The sequence below is a fragment of the Pithys albifrons genome, chromosome 7, assembly GCF_047495875.1.
Source record: "Pithys albifrons albifrons isolate INPA30051 chromosome 7, PitAlb_v1, whole genome shotgun sequence".
Classification (NCBI taxonomy): Eukaryota; Metazoa; Chordata; class Aves; order Passeriformes; family Thamnophilidae; genus Pithys; species Pithys albifrons.
The window spans coordinates 18,226,611-18,250,008 of record NC_092464.1 but is presented as its reverse complement, the minus strand read 5'-3'; the positions used below and the strand labels follow the sequence as shown (position 1 = coordinate 18,250,008).

Genomic DNA, 23,398 nt, shown 5'->3' with positions numbered 1-23,398 from the left:
CTTATTACACAGCTCAAACCTGCCTTACTGCGCTCTGCTGCTCATGAAAGGCTGTAAGCACAGAAGTTGGTACTTGTGTCAGTCTTATCACTACTCCCCAAGACCTAAAAAAGCCAAGCTGAAGCCTATCTGCAGCAAGGATGATCTCAAAATGTTGCTTCCATGTGTCTGTTCAACTGAAAACATTTCAGTTTACCTGGCTCTGGATTAAAAATAGTGACACCAAGTGGCTCTGCCACCCAAGCCCAGCTAGACATACTCGTTCAACTGAAAGCAGCATGCAGCTTCCCAAGCCAGGTGAGATCCAGAAAGTTATTCTACACTGAAGTAGGGAAAATCCCAACATACTCAGTCTGGCTAGACTTTAACTGGGGGGGTGGGGTGGGGTGTTTGTTTTGTTTTGTTTTTTAAATACAGCGCAAGCTCTGATATTCTCATACTGTAGTTCCCATAGCTGGACTTTTTGTGCTACACTCTTAACTTCACCAAAACCAAGACCATGTCTGGTATGAGTGGGGCTCCACCACTGCTCAAACAGGACTTCACACTTTGCACCTACTCCCTGAATTATCAACACATAGACAAAAACTACCTTCTCAGATCTCCTTTAAACACCAGATACCAGCAAGTTCATATTTCATTAAAGTTATCCTGATCTACCATTTAAACGTTTGCTTTTATACACACACATACGCACAAAAAAGTATCCTGTGTCTGTATGTGCATATATACACACAAATATTTGTAGTAATTTGTTCACATCCCAAACCTGTGCTTTTTGACTGAGATTCTTTGCAAAGCAAGTTAAGTGCACTTCAGTTTAGATCATGCCTTATACTTTCACAGAGTAACAGCCAATTTCAAGCAACAGCACCAAGAAACAGAGTAAATAAGCATACAGACTTCACAGGCCAGAGATGTGAAGTATTTTCACAACGTATTTTTGTTTGTACCTTGAATTTAGTATTTACAATAATAAACTTGGAGTTCATAGTATTAAATTTAGTCAGAAAAACATTAAAAACAAAAAGAAATTGAGAGCTTCCTTGTTTTCTTATAGACTCATTAGCAAAAGCCTCCCCTCTTAACAGCTACATCCTTAAACTGGAAAGAAAGGAAACATCTGCAGGGCTGGTAGCACAACAGCAAAATGTCATGTGATCTTAATTTAGCGAGATTGAAACTTTTTCTTCTCTGCTTGTTCTGTCGTTGCTTGTTAAGAATAGGAAATGCTTTGTCCTCACCTTACAGTGAAAATATCAGGCATGAGACTAAGCAAGCTTGTTTCTGCCCCCCAGCACTGAAGAAATGTTTGAGGTTACTCCATGCACGATAAAAGAACCTTCTCAGCAGTCTGACAGAAGTGATAAAGAGAGGTTTGCACAGAGTCACCACCTGTCAAGAGCTTCTTTCAACCTGTGGGATTTTTTTTATAGATGCAAGAATACAAGCTGCCCTGTGACCCACTCTGCTTCCTACAAATGGGGAGAGGACAAGAAGAGACACTGCCTAAGTCCCCAGCTAAGAAGACTACTGCAAAAATGGGAATGAGTTCCAATGCACTTTGTAGTCTTTTTGCTTTCTAGAATAACATGGGTTTTATCAGCAGACAGCTTCCACTACACTTTAACAAGACCACCATAACAAACCTATTTACACATGAAATAGCTTTGCAGAAGCCATTAAGGAAACCAAAATCACAGCACAATGTCAAACCCAACCTGTGCAGATCGCATTTCAGTAACCTGATGCACCACACTTGAAACTAATGTCAGCTCTGAAACTACCTACAGTAGTTAATACTATTTCTCTCCAGTGTAGTCAGAGACTACATCTTAGATCAGAAAATTATTAACTCTACAAAGGATATAGTTTGGGTCAACCAAACCACCAGGAGAACATCCACTTTTCCACAGCCTCTTTGCTGAGTAAGGGCTTTGCTTTCCTTGTGGGACAGTGGCACACTGTACACCTGATCACTACTAAATACAAGTATGAGGTGGTTCTTCTCTTACTGAAACTACTGAACTTCTCAACATCAGTAGAATATGCTCACTCCTGTTTTAGAAACACAAAAATGAGATCATTTAGAGACTAGATACATCACTTCATCTGAATAAAAACATCATTGTACCTGCCAGTAATTCAAACTAAGACTTAAGCTCATTCAATCCTGAAATGTTGCAGCTTTACTTAGGATTTTATTTCATGTACATCAGAAAAGTCTCTGATCTGCCCAAAGCCAAACAGAAGCCTTGGGCAGATCCAGGAATTGACTTTCTCAATGTCAAAACCTAAAGAGTCAGCCTAAAACCATGGTTATTGCAAGTGAGTTGTTTGACCACATTTGCAAAAGATATACCCGGATACATGAGGAGGGTTTTAAGAACAACTGATTTGAGAACAACTATTTGTATGAAGCCTAAAAAACATCATAGGAATTTTAACACAGAAAACATGACTGAAAATACCACAAAATCTTCTAAGACAAACGTGTCAAGATTTTTTACCTCCCTACATACAGTTTCCCTTCTCAAAATAATCTCTAAATAAATACACAGCTTGAGCTACTCAGTGTAAAAGCTTTCTGATACAGAGAGTATCAATAAACTCCTGCAAAATCACCACTTAAATACAATGTTGCATTTCCAGACATTTACTTTGAACACTCTACATAATGTGCAAATCAACACATTCTAAAGTTTTAAAAGCCATGAATTCAGCAGTGAAAAGACTTGTTTTGTACAATGAAATGAAATTAAAATACAGAGATGCAAAGCCACACATTGAAACACCCAAGTTAAATTATGTCCAACCTCTACATTTCTAATCTATTGTGCATATACAACAGAGGAAGAAGGCAGCTTTTTTAGTAAAGAATTGCTTTTACAAAGATACAATGCACATGAAAATTATTTTTAAAAGACTGCAAAGCCGTTAATCTGAAAAAAAAAATCTTAAATCTTTATGCCCAGAGAAGAGGTATCACTAAGAGGATGAAGAGGAGAAAGTTGTCCACAGGATTTTCGGTTTAAGCACAAATCCAAAAGCTTCTGAATGTTGACTTATGATGTGATCTGTGACCTGTGTATTTCCTCTCAGCCTGCACTGTGTGTCAGCAACCATGGCAATATAAATGACTACATCTACATTTGTGTCCCTGCCTGGGGGTTGGCGTGGGGAGAGAGAAGAAATCTATTTTAACAAAAATCTTTTTGCTTATTTAAGAACTACTTGTCTTCACAAGTCTATTGCTCCAGCTTGAATTGCTCACTGTTACTGAGTTCCTTCCCTGTACTTCTGGACATTACAAAATGTTGCTCCATCAATGTGCATTTCCACAACGAGTAAAGGCACCAGCTATTTCATGCAATGATTTTACATCTTTTACTCAAAGTGAAAACAGCACATCCCGAACTATAGAGATAAGATTTTTATCATATTCCCTCCCTCCCTCCCTGAGGCAGCAGATAAGCAGAAAAGAACAGTAAGGTAACACAAATATCGCATTTCAAACCCATTATCAGCTGCAAATATCTCAGAAGGAATGTAGCCACCTTTGTTATTTCATCCTCCAAGTGACACATTTGGAAGACTGACAAGCTTTTTTAATGTTACTGGAGCTGCTCCGGAGGGAGGGCAGCGATAGCTGCAGTGCAGCGGCTGCTGCGGAGCTGCTGCGTCCGGGGCTGGGAGCGCAGGGCCGGCACCGCAACACCGCGATCGCACACACTGCCCTCAGGAATGAACCCCGGCCACAGAGAGAATACACAACACATCCTGCCTGCTGTGTCACAACACAGAACAGACTTTCATGTACATCAATATACTCTGATCAGAATGTTCCCCCAAGCCCAACAACTGCAATGGGCAGGTGCAGCGACATTTGACCAGCTGCAAGTGCACAGAACTCGCAGGACTCGCACTTATCCCTGGTTGAGAAGCCCAAGATTTAAGTATTTACATGGCTGAAATAACATTATCATTCATCTTAGAGGCAGCACTAAGATAAAAAAAAACAGAAGTCTGATGCAGTTCATCAAAGAACCAATGAAAACAGCAAATGAGAAAATCTGCTCTGCTCTCCTCAAACTAAAAATAGTCTGCTCAGAGGACAGTGATGACCTACACTGGTAGGAGGACAACCTATATTCAACTTGTCTACTGTTCTCTAACACTTGAAAGAATGGTATTTGTGATGAAAGGAGGAAAATAAAAAACCCCCACATTGTATCACTTACTTTATACTACCTACTAGTCCTTTTTCCAACCATCTGCAGCAGTGGTACTTACTGTTTTAGTAATACTTGCTGTAAGACATTCCACCGTGACCACAAGGTCAGCTGACATACCAAGCACCAGAGGAGTTTGCTCCCATGCTGAAGGCTGATAAAGGGCGTCCTTACAAGGACAGAGGGAGAGCTCCTACTGCACCTTGCTGAGGATGAGCCGAGTTGGTTTGTTACTGAGGGAAAACAGTACTTAGCACCCTGGCACTTCCATACATTGACTGAGGAGCTTTGGGCCATGGCTAAGTTATGATTCCAAGACTACAACTCCACAAACACCAGACTATCATAGGAACAAAAAAAAATGCCTTACCAAGGCACTCTCTCTTTTTTTTTTTTTTTTTTTAAAGAAAAGGCACAAAAATTCCTTGTCCACTAAGACCACATTGGATTAGTAATAGGATTAATCACCTATCATGTTGGGGCAGTCTGGGTAATTACAAATATGCACATAAATCTGTATTTATCATGATCTCCCACAGAATACAAACTTTTTATCAACTATTTTCCCTCACTATTTCTACATTTGCAATGATGTTGACGTTCTGGATTGCCAGTTAAGACCTTCACACTTGAATCTAACCCACATCCCATAAGAGACAACTGTCGCACAACACAAAAGAGAAGCACAACACTGGTACTTTGCAAGAGTTCATTTCAAGAAATATTTTTAAAACAGGCAATGAGATTCTCCCATGAACAAAAGCGAAGGATGGAAAACTGCAAGCAACCAAGTTTATTTTTGTACTCCTAGATTTTCACAGAAGGCTTGTGAGTGATTATGTATCAATCACCATGTGATCACATCAATTCCATCCAAGGTTTGAACTAAAAATGGATGTCAACAGAACTCCACTGATTTATATCATATATAATTTTATTTTAGAGGTTTCTGTTTTAATATGAAACACTGCACATTCTTTGAAAGCATTCTAGTACACACAACAGCTTGCTGTATCGGACAGGGTGCAAAGGGCAACTGTGCCCAGCCATAATAATTTTTACACTGCAATGTTAAAGTACTTCTTGTAAGATCTAAATTACCATTTTAGACAGGAGAAAATACCCCCACCTATCTCATACTTGCTTGCTTCCTGTTTTAAAGAACAGGCTTTGGAAAATATACGCCGCAAAGTTGGGAGGCAGCGAACAATAAAAACAAAAGAAATCCTTAGAATGACTCTAACATAATTTGAGAAATTATTAATGACACATACAGTCAGTTAAGGTCGTAGGTTTTTCTTGAACGTGTATTTCTGATTACTCTTTAGAAGAACACTTATTTTCCTGTTTTAAGGCAGGTCTTCAGTTCAGCTCTCAGATGACAAGGAGTAATTCAAGCCCTGACGTTTTATTGGGGTCAGGATGAACGGGAATTGCCAAAAAAGCTGCCGAACTTCTGCTAATTCGAGGATACCATGAACCAAAGCCCAGCTGTGCTTTTAGGTTACACTTAAGGAAAAAGCTGTTAGTGTCAGACTTCCCAGGGGATCTCTGCTTTCCCACTGCTGGGTGGAGAGCATGGAGAGCAGCACTGCTGTAAGGAACAAAGGGCACCTCTCACCAGACCTGGCAGCTTCCACTTCTGCCACAGCATTTCAGTGCAGCAGGAATGGAGTAGCTGCACTGTAATATCCCCTAAATGCACTTTCAGCTTCATTGCAAAGAAAAGCTTTAGCAGCAGTTCATTAAAATGCAGTTTGCATGGACGTGACTTCTGTTAAAGTAACAAAACAACCCCAAAACCACACAGCAATTGCATAGTGTACCTAAAATCCAGCAAGATCAAACAGTTCAGTAACATTTATACCTCAACCATGCACGTAATTCAAGGTATATTCATCTAAAACAACCTGGAGTTTTCTTCCAGTTTGGTAAGAAACAGTTTTTTGATTACACAACCCTTTTCGGGGTGGGGGGGTGGGGGTGTTTGTTTGGGTTTTTTTGGGGGTAGGGTGGGGGGGAAGGGAATAGTGTTTGGGGGGAGGTTAAATCTTCACTTCAATATGCTCAAAAAACAATCCTCTGTTCCTTTCCCTCCAGTTATATCAAATACATCTTAAAACTGTTCACATCATGAGCCAAGCCTTTTCTTATTTCTTGCTGATTTTTGTGAAGTATGGGAAGGAATAGTCATACTGAATTTGACTGTACAGGTGAATTCTTACACACATAAGCAAATTACATCAAACAGTTAGGCACCTATAAAAATTAAGACTCTTTAGAGAATGTATCACATTTCCTCCATTTTTTTCAAATTCAACAGAAGAGACTTTTTACCTGTAATGTTAAATGGATTACTTCAAAAACCCAGACATTGTGAATCAGTTTTTGCATCATTAACAAAGAAAGCTAAAACAAAAGCCTCAAACAAACAAAACCCCAAACCAAACCACAACACCATCACACAGCAATGTATTTTCCTGATTATGAAGCTTCAGTACAGACATGACAATCAGGGGTTGGATGTATTTTGTATGACAGATTATTTCAAAGGACTTTATGTATGGTGGGAAAAATTTCTGAATCACCTGCCTCAGTTACTGTACTGAAACTGCAACTTTATAGGAAGTCCTTCCCTTCCCCTTACACAAGAGAAAAATAAATTTTTGTCAGTGACTGGCTGAATGTCATATGAGAAATATAGATAATATTTAGAGTACCTTTCAAGTAATATCACAACTGCATACACTACTTAAAAACCTTCAGTAAGTGGATTCTATTCAAAAATCTTTTCCTTCAAAATCCAGGCAAGTTTTGTTTGTTTGTTTTTCCCTCCAGTTCTGCAGCAAGTCAGTGAAATAGGCTTAAATCTGTTCATATTAAGAACTGAATAGCATCCTATAGAAATTCATTTAAGCTTTAAGTATGTTTGAAAACAAAAAAGTAACAACCTCGCTGACACTATTTTTTAATCCTATCCATAATGAAGTATTTTGAAATAAACAAGATACTCCATCCTTTTAAAGCAGGAGAAAAAAAATTGCTTTGTATTTATTAACAACACAGTTTATCCTGGCATATCCTTCCTGTATGTCATATTTATTTTTCTAAGCAATTCATTATGTAAAATCCCCCAAAACTTAAAGACTCTAAAGAGAACAAACTAAAGTACTCAAAGAGTTAAAAAAAGCAATTACATAGTCAAACCACGATTTTTATGCTTAATAACTCTAGAAAACACCTTAGTAAACAGCAACATTGCTAACAATACATACTCAGTGACACTGGGGGTGGGGAGAAGATCCACCGGAGCCCTTTTTATTTCCACCTTATGCTAAATTACATAATCCTATTATATGTAAGGATAAGCAAACAACACACCTGGTCACTCCATGCACAATACAGGTTACATATGAAACTCCAGTTGTGGCTGATGATGCAGTCCAGAATGCTGAGCTGGGCCATGCCTTGCTCTGGCGCAGAGAGCTGCTGTGCTCTGACTCAGCTTTTGTCCGGGCGATTCTCGAGGATGTGGGAGCTATGCAGGAATGACATTCAGGAACAAGGACTTTCCTTCCTGTTCAGTCTGCATTCCCACCCCAGCCATGTGTCAACTCAACAAGATAAAGTGACAGAACTGAGTAACATTCTTCAAAATAATACTTCCGAGGCTGACAAATTATGCATTCCTGGGAATAAATAGGAAATAAGAACATCCTAAGAAACCACATAAAGCAAACACAGAAAGGGCACTCTCAAACTGTGCTTGTTCCTTCCCCTACACCTTCATTTCTGCTCCTGCTAAACCAATCTGAATATCATCAATTCAGTGTCATAATTCATATCCTATGAATCTTACCCTTGCTTAGGCAGAGCTGTGATAGCTCCTGTGTTCACACGCAATCCAAAAGGCTTAGGGCAATTTTAAAGCAGCACAGTAAGAGCAACTTTGCAATGTTAGAAGAACTTTCTAGTTTTCATAAAAATTACATGGGTTTATCTATGCTGGGCTCTTAAACAGACTTCCCTTTAACCCTATAGGAGTACTGTAGCATTGCACAGAAATGCTGACAGCTGTCTGTAATGAAGGATGACAACAACATACTGACAGGGCTGCAACACCAGAGGGATCCTGAGAAACCAAAGAAATTCTGCAAAAGTTTCTGCTTTTATGTATTCCCTTTTTGCAATCTGTGAACAAATCCCCTATTTCTGCATGCACCTCACTCTCTGTATCTTGACTGCCTGCCTTGTACTCCCCTTCCAAGGTAAGAGTCAGAATGGAAGCATTTCTGCAGAAACAGGCATATTTCATCTGATGATTTTATGAGCTATAAGGCCAGTCACAGAACCAACTCAGAAAACTGCAGTTTAAATGATACAATTATCTAACAAAATCCATGAGACACAAGAGACCTTTCTGTCTTGGGAAAGGATTGAGGAACAGCTATAGAACAGGTGACCAATTCACCCTTTGGTTTAGGAATGGCTCAATGACTGAAAAGTACTTCAAACATGAAAGAAAATTTGTGCTATAAAAGCGGCCTAGAAATAATACAAACATGAGGGTCAAACAAATAGTGTGGCCAAAGAGCAGCTCGTAACTTTGATACAGCTACAACAATAAGGCCCCAATTGTTTTAACGAAACCAAACAAAAATCTTGTTCCAATTTCTCATCCCAAGGGCTCAGGGAATTAATACCAGAGTCCAAGCCAATCTCTTCACTTCTTGACAACGTGAATAGTGAAAACTTGGCAGATACAATTGTGTACAAAAATATCTATTCTGGTTCATTTTACGATATACACGGCAGAGATTCTCTATTATCCTTAGAACACCTAATCATGTAAAAAGAGAGAACAGTATCAGTGCAACACGGTCCTCGGGGGAGGGAGGCGGAAAATAAAACAAACAAACAAAAAAACACAAAAAACCCCCACAACACTAAAAGAAGGCGATTAAAGAGCTTGAGAAAGCAGAACAATAAAATTTCCCTGAAACAAGTTAAATGGCCTGCACTGAAGCAGCCTGTGGTGACATGACAAGGGGCTAGAAAAATTGTCCTGCTTAGCAACTATTACTAGGTGGAACAGATACACTTCCTCACAACAGACATCATAACTATCCAAGCTTGAGAAATCTTGGAGAGGATGTCTGGGAAGGTTTTACAGAGTGGACACAGTTACTGCAGAGATGCCAAAACAGAATGAGGCAGAGCAATCTCCAGGACAGCAGTGCTGGAACGAGGCAGGGCCCGGCACCCTGCAGGACAGCAGCAGGGATGCTGGCAGAGCATGTGGGGCAGCCTCCACATGGCTGGAAAGGCAGCCAGCTGCACATTTGTTGCACTGTGGAAAAATGCTGTCATCAACTAAATAAGGCAGAGGGAAGAAGGCAAAGTAGATCTGGAAAATTAAAAGGACACTGCTGCTCTATACATCAACAAAATTCTTCTTAAAAGGTACTTTAGTACAATTCTGCAGTAGTTGGTTTCATCATCAATTATCTACTTCAAGAGAGATAAAGTATTACTGAGTATTTATTTCCTACGAAGCATTCAAACTCCTAATAAAGTATTCAACATATTATATTAGAAATCTTCTACTGTACACTATGTTATTTTAAAAAACCAGTTACACCTCAGAATCCAATCTGTGTAACTTCCATAAATCCAGCAGCCATTATTAACCTGTTACTTTTTGGCATTCGTTTTCAAGCCTGTTTTAAGGAAATTCTAAACAATTTTTTTTTCCGCCTACAATTTGGACAGTGCTTATGTATCACTGCAATTTATGCACAAGTGTCTAAATACTGCAGATAAAAACATAAATAACAAGACAGAGCAGTAGGAGAACATTTTCAGAAACAGTCAGTATCAGCTTGACAGCTGCCACCAAAGGTTACTATCAAAATGCTTGTAAATTCCAATAGGCATAGAATGAGGTGAGGACCAAAGTTTTCATAAACTTGAGTCTTTACTGAAGTGGCTTGGGTAAAAAAGGAGCTCAGGAACTGCTGCAAGAGCAGCACCTTCAACAGTAAATTGCAGTTATTGCTTAAAATAGACTATGTCAAAAATTTTCTTCCAAGTCAGTCTGTGTATTTTTACATTTGATTTGCCATTACTGAAAACTGTTCCTCATCATCATCAACCAGAGGTTGACCATTGCTCTCTCATTTACACCAAACAATCTCCTTCCTGGTAGGAAGTTTAAACCAAATTCCACTAGTTCAGCACTCCTCTCTTCTAACCTTATTTTCTATATTGCTAACATATTTTTGGGGTCTGTTTCCATTTCTCCTAAGCAAGGTTCCTATGTAGGAAACGTCCTTTAAGTAGGTCTGCACAGGGCTTCCCTTTTTTGCCTTCAACACTCAATTTACTAATGTCTTCATTCAAAAAGTTTAAAGCAAGAAACAAAACTAAAATACTTTGTGTTGCAAACACCTCAAACTTTAGAAGTTTTGCCAAAATTGAAGAGCAAGGCCTGCACGCTGACTTTCCAATTTGGAGGTCAACAGAGCATTTAAAGATGCACTCACGGCATAACTAGAGAATGGCAAGGGACACACATCAACATCACCAGGCTTCAAAGAACTCAATGCTCTGCTGCCCAAAAAGCTCCTTATCATACACTCAGCTTTGATTGGAAAATAGAAGATGATGACATCCAGGTTTTGAAGTTCTACTTCTGATCAGCTTTCTGCCCCCTAAAATAATAAAAAAACACTTAAAATTCCAAGAACACAATAAAAGTTGAACCTTGACTATGTAATTTATTAAATTAAAAAAAGCAAGAGCCTACCCAATGCATCATCTCATCTCACAGACTGCCTGTCACAAAGTCCAGTGTTTTCTGCTGGTGGTTTAGCATCTCGATGTTTTGAGGTAGCTCAGGTAAAACCAAGTCAGAAACGTAAAACGTCCTCAACTCGTTATTTCTCAGAATCTCTCACTCTCGTATGCAAACTCTGGAAGGTTAAAGAGGAAAAGGAGAAAAGAGGCACAATTTTCCTCAAATTATGCCCCGTGAGAATCTAGACTTTTCTCTAAATACTGCTGTGAGCTTTCTGAAACAGAGAACAGCTCATGCTCATGGAAAGGAGGGGCTTCCATTTCCTTACAAGTCTGGATACCTTTTGTACATGAGCAAATATGCAAGCTGTACACAAGGGTTGCCACATCGCCAGCACACACTGAGGTGTGTACCAGAAAGATGCTGTTCAGATCTTGGAACACGGAGTTCTCTGGAAGGGTAAACTCTATACCAACAAGGCGTAGACTGATAACGATGACAGTGAAGCTGCAGCGGAAATTAGGATTTTTTTAGTAAACAAAATTGAGAAGTGCACAAGCACAAAAAGGAAAGTACGTCTGAAACAACAAAGTGTTTCCATTGCTCAGCTCACGAAGTCTGACAATGAGAAAAGTTCCTATAAACCAAATCAACAGCAGGAAGAGGCTGAAATATGATTTCCATTCTGAATTCTTTCCGATCACTGAAATTGTTACAAAAAGCTATGAACATTAAAAAAGGAAGAAACAGTAAACACAAAAACCATCTCTCTCCACAGCAAAAGAAAAAAAAAATCTAGAGCGTTTCCTTCCCCCTGAATCAACTCTTTCCTAAGATGCAATAGGTCTAGTTCATAGAACTAGAAACACAAAAGATCTCCTTAGAGGAAAACATGCAGGGAACAACAGCTGGCACTGTACCATTTCAGGCTATTTACCGTAGTCATACCAGACTGCTACAACTCTACTAGAAGTAAAAGTACCAAAACACTAAGCAAGTACACAAGACATACCACTTTTCCATCAGACACTAAGGGCAAAAGAAACTAATTGCCACTTTTCTTCTGCATGAATGCAACTTCTGTTTTTATCAATGCATAAGCTCATCAGATGAATCAAACAATGTATTTTGTGATTTACTTTGTAAACACACCACTCTACCACTCCACAAACAAATTCACAATATCTAAATCATATAGACAGCTGTTCTAATTATGTTTACAACACTAATGTGGTGATGTGCTCTTCAGTTTAGCTGCCTAATTCTTCAAAAATTCTCTTGCATCCACTCTCACGACAACGCCACCACCATTCTGTTTGCTTCCAAGAAGGACATGAAACAGCAATATTGATCTGCCAAGGGTCAGTTTGAGTTATGACAAAGGAAAGTCCTTTTCTCTTGAGCTGCCAGTTCAGTTCAAGTACTGTCCACTTGCCTGGATTTTAGCCTTAGTCATCATTTTCAGGACTAGTTTGGCATTTCCCCTTCCTCTAATCAACGTGCATTTTCTCTTCTTTATCTGACATTAAAGTCATACAGATTTCTTCATTTCAGAGAATAATCAGGTATCCAATTAAGAATTGACTTTTTACTAACTTCAGGTACAATAAAGTATCATTTTGTATATTGTCCCACAAAAATGAATATACTGGATATAAAACAGGATTGGAGTTTCCAAACTGAACTTTAGAAATGCAACTGACAATCTTTAGAAACTGGAAACAAGCTCTGGCCACTGTTCTATGTAAGAAATGTACGGCCAAATTTTGAGGACACTGAGTAAGAAACGCAACCCATATATACTTATGCAAAATACACTTCTGTGATACCATTAAGCACTTCCTAACATTTACAGTGTTAGTAAGATCAAACTCAGGAGAACATGTGCATTCACTCAAGCTCTCATCACTACAAGCTCAGTGTCTCATAAGAGCACATCACTCGCTTTCCACCTGCAAGCCCCTGGATGATACACTGGACTGCTCCTGTGAGAACTTCTATTTGTCTAACTCAGTGTCCATGCAACTGTGTGTCAGTTTTATTTCACTTGTTCTCACAATCTCTAGTTTTGTATGTCAACAGAGGACGAAAAAAGCAAATTCAAGGAAAAAAACTAAGTGTATTTCTTAAGTGCAATTTTAAATCACACTACTATTCACCTGGTTATTACATCACCACTCAAAGAAAAACGCAACATAACTTAATTTGAACTTTCTCTACATGATAATTTTTTTCATGTACAAACAAAACATGAAAAAAAACCCCTGCAATGCTTATTACTAGTGTAATGTACCACCCATCATCCCTGAATTTGTTCTCATGAAAACAGCAACTATAATATAAGTTACATTACTAATTGTTTCTGGATTACATACGAATCTCCAGAAGATACACTGTACACATGGTAATGATGCAGCCACAACCAGGTTACAAAGCAGGGAGCTTTTCTTCCCCCAATCTCCCCAAAGGAATGATGGCAAAAGTATCTAAATTAAATCACATCACATGTACTGTCTTTGGTTTCAAAACACATTTTCTTTTATAGATGGCTTTCTATTCACAGTATTAGTGATCCCATCTGAACACACACGGATCCACAGCTGGTTAAAGTCCCACCACAGGGATAATTCTAACAGGGACTTCCTGTTGTCTTCCTCTTCTTCACTACACTGCAGTGCCATGTGATCATCTCTGCTATTTTCTGATCCCAGCCCAAAGCCACAACTAAGTTACTTGCCTGCCCAAGACGGGGCTTCAGAATAATAAACTTTTCATTGTGATAAAAGAGAATTGTAACATATATTAATATGTATAGAAACACACAGGTAAATACAGCTCTGGTGATTATAGAGAAAACCCTTTCAGTGTACTGGGATATTTATTCAGACAGCAAATCTATCATAATAAAGTTAAGTCTTCTCACTAATCTAGCAGTCTCTAAATACAGGACTTGGACAAAGCTACTCACCAATTGTGACCAGACTGCAGCACCTGAATTTACAGCCCAATTCTCTTACTGAGACCATGGGGTGCTCAGAAGGCTGAACTGTGTTCCAAGAATTGCCTTCCTGAAAGGCAATCCCAGACAGCAATGCCCATATCACACCAGACACTGTCAGCCTGATCAGAACACAGGTGATTTCCTGCCTTCTCTGTACTCCAGACTGAAAGAAGAGAACCAAAATTTAAAATTATTACTGTTGGTAAATACAAGAACTATTCAGTACTGAGACCATTCCAATGAAATACTTGTATTTCTGTTAGAACAGTGGGTTCTCAAGACTTGACTAGATGGTCTACTTCAAAACCCAACTTTGATATTCCACAGAGAGTAACAACAGACTGTCCTTTGACCTCCACTGGAAATTTTGAAGTCAACAAAGGCTCACTTAACAGACCATTAGACCAGCTGAGCTCCTCCTGAAGCCAACTGAAATTAGGAAATAAAATTTTCATTAAAATAAAATTACCAGATCATGTGTGAAGTAATTCAAGTTTATCAGCTACCAAACTATGCACTCCCTTTGCTTCCCCTGCCTTCCTCTTCCATCAGCCTGAAGGCAGTCCACTGTAGGGAAAGGGACCGTACAGAGCTGTCAGCCGGAAAGGTAAGCTCCAACTTCAAGAAGCTAAAGTCTAATCTCTACTACAATAAAAATTTCTTAACAGTTCTTTCACTTAACTAGTATCACTGACTACACTGAAAGCCAAGAAAAAAGACAGAAAAATAGTTTCGGCATGCTGGAAAACATTACTGAGACTGTTTTTCATCAAGTATTATTGATCTTGTTTTTCATCAAACATATTTTGATGTTCTTAACATACAGGGGTTTTCCCATGAGTAATGAAAATGTTTCTGTTAAATGATAAATTGCCCTTAGAGATTGTCAATCTCTAAGTTTCAACTTTGCCACTTGCACTATCTTTAACATTACCTTAGTTCACCAGGTATTGCTGCACGACTGATCTGCAGTCTCACCTTTCTCTACACCTTCATAACATCCTATCAATTTAGCTCCACTGCTCCAAATGTAGCCACATACAGAAAAAAAATTTTAAAACGGTAGAAGACTGGAATTTTAGTGCTATAATGATTAAGCATATACCATTTGCACATCAAGAAAGACCTTATGGGTTCATTCTGCTTCCATTCCAACAAAAGAGAACGCCTTGGTCAGAAAGCTTCAAACTCAGTACTAGTTCTTCAAGCCGTTAAGATCAGAATGAAAATCTGAGTTTGTTTTAGAATAACTCTCTCAAAACTAATGATCAGAGTCATTGTACACATGACCTAAACCCCCCACCCCACCAAAAAACTCCAACTGACCATTCCATTCCTTAACCCCTTGCTGTAAGTTTCCCACAGCAGCAAGAGCTCCAAGTGCTTGCAGCAAACTCCACGAGCACAACCACACTCCCGCTGGCGAGGCCCAGGTGTGCTGACACCCTCCTCAGGATTCACCTCCACACCAACACAGACCTCCAAGGACCCTTCACAGCAGCCTTAGCAAATGCCTTTCTCCTGCTCCCACTGTGGTCTCAAAGTTACAGCTTGAGTAGAACTTGCACACTGTTGGTGTTCTGCAAACACTAAAGAGAAAGGTGCCACTTAGAAGCATCATTTACACTGAATTACTCAGGGCAGTAGGGCAGTCAGAACTTGGAAGCTCAGCAGGGTCAGGCCCAGTTAGTACCTGGATGGGAGATATCCTGGGAATACCGGGGGCTGTAGGTTCTAGTCCTGAGGACTTCACCGTCACTGTCCAAGCCCGCTCGGCCATGGCAGATGAACCTCAGGAGTTAAACAGTGGGGCCAGTTCTGTACACGCTGAGTCTCACCTAAAAAATCCACTGCGCAGGCTCGAAGGGCCCACCCATGTGGGGAGAGCCCTTCCCAAATCTTCGTTCACGAAGCCGACCGTTACTCAGTGCAGTCTGAAGCCTAACACTTGTTCAGTACTACAGCAGCACCCCACTTGCAAACAAATTTTAAAAACATCATATTTAAGAATTATCACACGCTACAGATGAGTACACTCTTTTTTATTTCCTAAGGGACAAACACGGACTGGCAGCCTACAGCTGTTGGTGCATTTCTGCCTGTGGATACATGGCCAGGGAACGCAGAGTCCAAGACATCAGATCACTAATGAGCAACATTCTTCACATCTGTACTACTATTTTTCTTTAGTATGGGATTAAGTGTAACTATAGTAGCTAACACATGCTACCAAATAAAGCCACTGTGGGTTAAGTTTTCAAAACTGCCAGGCAATTTGTTGTATTGATTACAGGCACCATAATGCAGAACAGAGAATTCCTGTCACACTCAAACTACAGAACCCAGCAGAGAAACAAGTATCACCACTTGTCACTCCTAAGTGAAGAAGAGCTAAATAAAAACAGCTTGTTAACCAATACAGCTTGGTGACTTACACCTAACTTTCTCTTCTGCCTGTTCCCAAATTTTAGTAAGCTGCACAGTGCCAGAGGCTCATCTAGAACTTTGTTGAAGCTTTCATTCCTTGGAACGAAGATGCAGAACCTTAAACAAACAACAACAAAATCCATCACCCCTGTCCCCTGTATAGCAAGTCTACAAATAAAATTTTAGTAACTTTGGTTCCATATGCTGTGTTTTCAGAGGCTTAAACTCAAATCTTTACTTTTTTAAAAAACAAACCTCTACATGTCTAGCAATCTCTCCAGGCAAATTAGGTAATTGGAAGAAATTCAAAAATTCAAATTTTCAATGTTTTTTCATAGCTTTATTTCTATGTAGACCAAGCCCAATTTTACAGGAACAGTGTTATCAGATCAGTCATGTGATACAATCTGAAACTAAATAATTACATCCAGTATTTTCTGTTGTATAAAATATGTGGACTCGATCAAAGCTCTTCCCTTCCACTGTGCAAGTTTCCATCCCTTCTCTAAAGCCTTCATTCATCCAAAGGTGGACTGACTTGGAAGAAAATACACTTTAAAAGAAGTTAACATATTTTCCAGGGAGCTTTGGAATTCTAAGAAGGCTTAAGGTTTATTTTAGAAACAAATTAAACATATCAAGTTGCGACATGAGTAGTAGAACTGACTTCGGCCTCATACATCTTGCATCTCCCCCTCATCTTCTTTCATCCTGTCAGATCCCTTATAAAGGAAAGAATGTTTTTCTGGCAGTCATGCATGTGCTGACTGACTACAAGAGCTTCCCCCGTCTCACCTTCAGCGTGAAGCATTAACCTGGGCTTCTCTTCCATCCAGCTACTGAGTTAGATTAAATGTCCAGGCACTTCATTATCTCCCCGACCTTCCCTGCCTTGGAATTTCACCAAAACTGGCCAGGGACTTAAAGAGCAACTCCAGAGGAACTGACAGATGGGCAGACCAATGGCACACACAAAAGAAATCAGATTCAAGAATTTTTACTCCTTCATTCCATTACAGCACTTGCTTATGACGCTCTTTTGCCTGAAGAACACGAGCCCTGCATTCTCAGCCGTGCTGCCTTCCACTCCCTCAGCACAGTTACCACTGCACAAGCCACATTTCAGAGCTTGCCTTGGTTTTTTTTGACAATAACGCAACTCTCTATTCCATCCATATTTTATCCACAATCCCATAGTTTTATCATTCTTGAACTGAAATACAGGTATTGTGATCATCTCACCAAAAGTTAAAAAAGAAACTTGCAGAACTGTAAGCTGGTGCTTTTAATACATTCCAATCCTACAATGCTTATACACATTCCTTAGGGAAAAAAAAACATAACTGAAAATAATGAAGTCAGCCATATTCTTGTCAAAAAGTTACACAAGAACGGGTAGAACAATAAACTCCTTATTCTGACCAACATTCATTTTCCGATAGATTAAATTCTACTTTCCCCATTTTCTGTATGTCTGGAAGAGCTGAAGAATGGATATTTTTCTACAGAGCAAAAGCTCAAAATCACGAAACACAGGAAGAACAAAGGTGGTGTTGCACTGCACTTTATGGGGCACAGCTCCCAGAGTGGCTTTTGTAATGTAGGAAGCTCAGGTTCGTATCTCAGCCATGGACAGATCTAAGCACCTAGAAAGCAAATTCAAAACAGTGATGTACGGACCAGGCAGATGCTAAAAGCAGCAATATAATATGCTGAAAAAAGGAGTACATCCAAAATCCCACTTATTTCTACAGTTCAGACACTAATTATATTTTTAGATGGAATGTGAAAAGCACTATGTAAAATTGCTGTAGTGTGTGTCTAAATGATCAAAGGCACAGCAGTCAGGTGTCTGAATTTGACTGTATGTAACAGGCAATTACTTCTGGCATGAAAGAGACTTGACATGATATTTAATGATTCTTTCATACAATGGAATTCAAAATATTTTTATTTCTTAACCACAGGATACAAAGAACTTTTATGACAAAAACAAACAGTACTCAAAACATACTGTAGCACTGGCAAAGACCTGTTTTTCCTCAGCTACAAGCACTGCCCAATTACATTTACAGAGGAAGTCAATGGCTTCACCCTCTGGCCTCAACATTTCAATTACACTGTGAACCCAGGGTAATTTTTAGTGCTTACCACTAAAGGGAAATACACTGATTGCAAAAAACCACAAGACTCAACACATGTAGCTCCACAGGGATGTTATCTAAGTAGATCTTGTTGCTTGATGTGTCGCTTAGAATTATACTCTTAAACCCCACAATACTGGTGGCACAATTAATCATTCCAGAACTCTGAGGAAAAAAAATAAAAGTCAGTCCATCTGAAAGGCAAGACAAACAGAATGTTTGCTTCCCTAAATGCAGGAAGCATCCTAAAAAACAGAAGTTTGCTCGTGTTAGCATTCATCAGCATAAACCCCCCCAACAATAATAAGTCAGTCTCATTTTCCAAAGGGTCTCTCAAGTCTATATGACATTTCTAGAAGTCATGAGCTTCACCACCCTAACAGCTTGTTGCTTGTCCCTCCAGTGAACAACTTCAGCCAGTGACTTCAAGTAACACCAGCAGAAATGCAGCCAGGCCTCAGAGAAAATGGGAGAAAAACTTATTACAAATTGGTTTCTGAGCAGTAGTCATCTTTGTTCAATTCATAACAAAAAATAATAAATAAACCTCATCTGAAACTAATTCCAGAAACAAGTACTTATTCTGTTTGAGTCAGCAGCAAGCAGAGATATATTCCCTTGACTTCTCGCTCAACCTAGTAATTTTTTTATCAACTTTCTATATAGGAGAAAACTGTGGAAATCTCACCTTTCTTTTAGCTTACAAGTGTTTTCAGGTGCTAACTATTATGGGACAATATAGGCAGAGCCCTACCAAAACTCTGGTCAATGGGGTTCCACCCCACCAAGTTGAGAGCTATTCACGAGCCCGAGTCTGACCCTGAACAGAAACAGCCACGCAGCTTTAATGTTATCTGGAAATCAGTCACAGCACTCAATGAAGTGATCGCACAAACAAATGAAAGACCAGCAGAGTAGCTGTGGTACAATGGCCTGTATCACAGCTCCACCTTCACCATGAAGATTTATCACTCTTGGAAGCACAGGGATCTCAGATTCCATCTCTCCTCTTTATTCCCAAGACCCTGACAGAAGAGAATGATTTACACTGAAAACATAAAACATGATGAGAAAAAATACAAAGGGACTCCAGGAACTCATTCTGAAATATAATTTCTGGAATTCCCCAATGCAAGGATAAGTGTTTTGCAGTGAATCTAATCACAATTTCCCCATTTTTTAAAATAAGTCAATAGGAACAGACAGGTGTCTTTTTCTTGGTATAAATAAAGAAATACATCATTTTTATTAGAAAGGACATGCCAGTACAACTTTTTATAATATAACAGGCCAGAAGGCTATTTAGAGGAAGTACAACAGCTCTAATCACTGTCACTGGAGACTAGTGGTGAAAAGGCTGATAAGGTCTTTGCCCACTGAAGTCCTAGAAGTCTCCAAAACGGAAGGTTCCAGGATTTCCCACAACCTGTTCCAATGTTTAACCACCCACAACAATAATTTTTTCTCATATTCAGCTGCTGGAGTTTCCCTTACTGCAACCATTCTCTCTTGCTGAAGGCCCCAGCCAGCTGCTGAGTCAGCCCTCCCTGCTCCAGGCTGAGCAAAGCTGGTGCCAGTGCCCTCCTCGCCACGCAGGCACCCCTGCCCCAGAACACCTTCCTTCTCTCCAGTTTGTCATGACCTCCAGGGAGGGCCAAAAACTAGGCATGATCTGGGGAGAACCTCAACAGCACCAAAGAAAAGGGGGACACGTGCACTCGGCAGATGACAGAGTGCAGATGTTGAACAGTTAACTATGACCAACAAATACGCCATGAGGGCACGGCAACAATGACACCACCAGCACTACCCACAGTAGCAGGAGGTAACAGTTCAAACAATTCAGGGAGGGGAAAAAATTATGACCTCCAGAACTGCAAAACCAGCATATAATTCCATGGCCTTTATCAAGTAGTCTACTCCTTAAAAGAGGAAGTCTTTGCCACACACTAAATAATGGAAAGAAACCCCAACAATGGAGGAACCAGTGGTTCAATAGGAAGCTGAGAGAACAAGTAGGATGAGAGAGGGCCTCATTTTTAAAATGCATAGCAGAAGAGATTGATAACATAAAAAGGCATCCAAATATTTAATAGAACATGAATAATCAAATCAATATTATTTGCCACACATTAAAAAATTTCCCTCTTTATTTAACACAAATTACATTTGCCTTTTCTAAAAAAGTGGGATAGAGTTAAGGGTCAAAGCCTTTTTAGTTGAGAATTTCAGGAGTACAATGCAAAACAAATGAAAAAAATTTGAAAAAATCCAACCTAGAGACTACTAGTGAATATGAAACAAATGCACTAGCACTTAAAAGTTGCAAAGAAACTTTTAATTATTAAAGACTGAATTCAACAATTTAAGCCAGAAATCCAGGTGCACACACCTGGGAAACAGTACATATACCCACAGGATCCAGCACACTCCAACAGACCGAAAAGCTGTTCACTCACCAAAACTCCTTCTGAGTGTGAATGGACACATTACACAAAATGCCATCATAAAGTTCTAGATATCCATGTGAGCAACATTCAAAGCCTGAAATTAAAGTGGCAGTGAAACTCACGGAAAAAAATACCATTTTAACAAGCAAGTCCTAATCAGTCAAGGGAGTATTAATATTACAGCCAAAAAATCAAAACAAGTTACTGAAAACTACAACATTTGAAAAGCAATTAAAGAAAACCAAGCATAGCTGAATGTGTGGAATATAGTGGAAAACAACACACTAACAGAGATCAAGAAACAAGCAGGAGATTTACTAGTGGAAAACTACAGCCCAACTATAAAATGAACAGAAAGTCACATGAATGAACTTCAGTTGCTTATATTTCAGCAGAAAGTCTATCACCACAACCTTCTTTAACCAGCAGCAGCTCTTAATCCTTAACAAAAAATTCACTTCAGTGTCATATTAAGTTCACAGTATATCTTAGGAATGTCTTTTCTCAGCCTTGTCCCAAGTGTGAGTACACACGCTGTGACCCATCAATCACAAACGACTACACACATGCCAAGCTCTTCAGTACGTAAGTGACAGTACCAGGACAGTGCAAAAACATTTAGTATTAGAGACCTGGCTCTGTTCTGGAGGTTTTGGCTTTCATTTCTTACTATGTCTGTAAAAGGACAGTGTATTTCCTAACCTTCTCTTTCAAGTGAGAAATTATTTTCTCAAACCCACCATAGAGTGATTTCAGATCACACAGCAGCAGCTCCATGGCCTGTGTGTGTTGCACAAAGTACCATGTGCCAAACATGGTGGAAGACTAAGGGCACTGCACTAAGACACAGCAAAGACACAAAGAGTAAAATTTCCCAAATACTTTCAACGAGACTTTGAATATGCAACTGGCATAAAACAGTAACTAAAAGCTACTTAACAGGAGGAATGCAAGGTGTTGTTTCAGTTTTATTTAACAGTCCTTTACAAGCCTCTTCACTGCTTTCCTTACCAAATTTATATCCTGGCTCTCAGATTACATCGTATGATGAAACAGATTAATCCTCTAATGAAACTTCATTTTCTCTGCATTCAACTCCCCTGTACAAGCTCCTGGCCAACAGCCTCTAAGGGCAGTTCCTCTTTTACCTTGTACAAGATCAATTCAGTAGATATTTTAAAAAATTTATGCAATAAAGTATCTTATTTTTTTATATAATTTTATTAACATCAGAGCAGAACACAAGCAATTCAGCAGGATTCCAGAATGTGCTCACAGTTACTTTCCAAACAGGTGACCGAGGATCCAAAAAGGAAAAGGCAACCTGCTGCACCCCATATTGACAGACAAGGAAGAATTCTTGGGGGTGGGAAGTTCAGGGGTCACTCCAGTGACTGAACAGGGAGGTTCAGGATCCTGAGAGCAGAAAGCAAAGCCAAATAACAGCATTACAGCCTGGACTTGAGAAGAACAGGACTGTTCAGGGAGCAGCTTGGATGAACTCCACAGGAGACAGTCCTGAAGAGAAGACGGGTCCAGTAGAGTTGGTTGACTTTAATGGATCTCCTCCCACAAACTCAAGAATGCTCCTTACCCGTGTGCAGAGATTCAAGAAAAGGTGGCAGGAGACCTGCATGGATGAACAAGAGGCTTCTGACTGAATTCCAGTGTAAAAAGGAAGCATACAAGGATGAGAAGCATGACCCAGGTGATCCAAGAGAGACCCTGTCTGAGCATGCACTGATGGGGGTTAGAAAAGCCAAAGCTCACCTGGATTTCAACCTGGTACAGGACAGGAAGAACAACAAGAAAGGTTTCCAAACACACAAAGGACAAAAAGGTAGATTTCTCCAGATGAAAACATGCTTAATCAATCTGATGGTCATTTGTAAGAAGTTGACTGGCTTGGTGGATGAGAGAAGAACAGCAGATACTTTTCATGCTGACATCAGAAGGGCTTTTGACACCGTCAAACTGAAAAAGTATGGGTAGATAAATGGACAGAGAACTCAACTGGAAACAGGCTGAGTTGCCAGGTAGTTGAAAGGGTTATGAACAACAACAAGAGGCCCAACTGGAGGCTAAATGTGAAATTACAAGAAGCAGTACACACAAACTGAAATGGAGGAAAACCCATTTAAACATAAAAAAATCCTGCAACTTTTACTATAACCAGAACCATAACACTGAAAAAGGCTGCCAGAGAAGCTGCTGAGTCTCCCTCTTTGTAGTCAAAATCAGCCTGGACACCATCCTGGGCAGCCTGCTCCAGTTAACAGAACTACATGGTCTTCAGAAGTGCCTTCCGACCTCAATGATTCTGTGATATTTTGCAAATTGTTTTT

General features: G+C 39.6%; 1 protein-coding gene across 4 annotated transcripts in view; it reads right to left on the bottom strand.

The window, feature by feature from the left end:
• Positions 1–23,398, bottom strand: part of ARHGAP21 (Rho GTPase activating protein 21) — a 108,575-nt gene that overhangs the window by 70,786 nt on the left and 14,391 nt on the right. Inside the window, exon 1 of one of the 4 annotated variants that reach the window (XM_071560119.1) lies at positions 7,614–7,731. The exons of the other annotated variants lie outside the window; for them this stretch is intronic. Within the exon in view, the coding sequence (XP_071416220.1) occupies positions 7,614–7,697 (84 nt within the window). The 5' untranslated portion in view covers positions 7,698–7,731. Of the gene's footprint in view, positions 1–7,613; positions 7,732–23,398 lie in introns of those variants that run through there. 4 annotated transcript variants of the gene reach the window in all.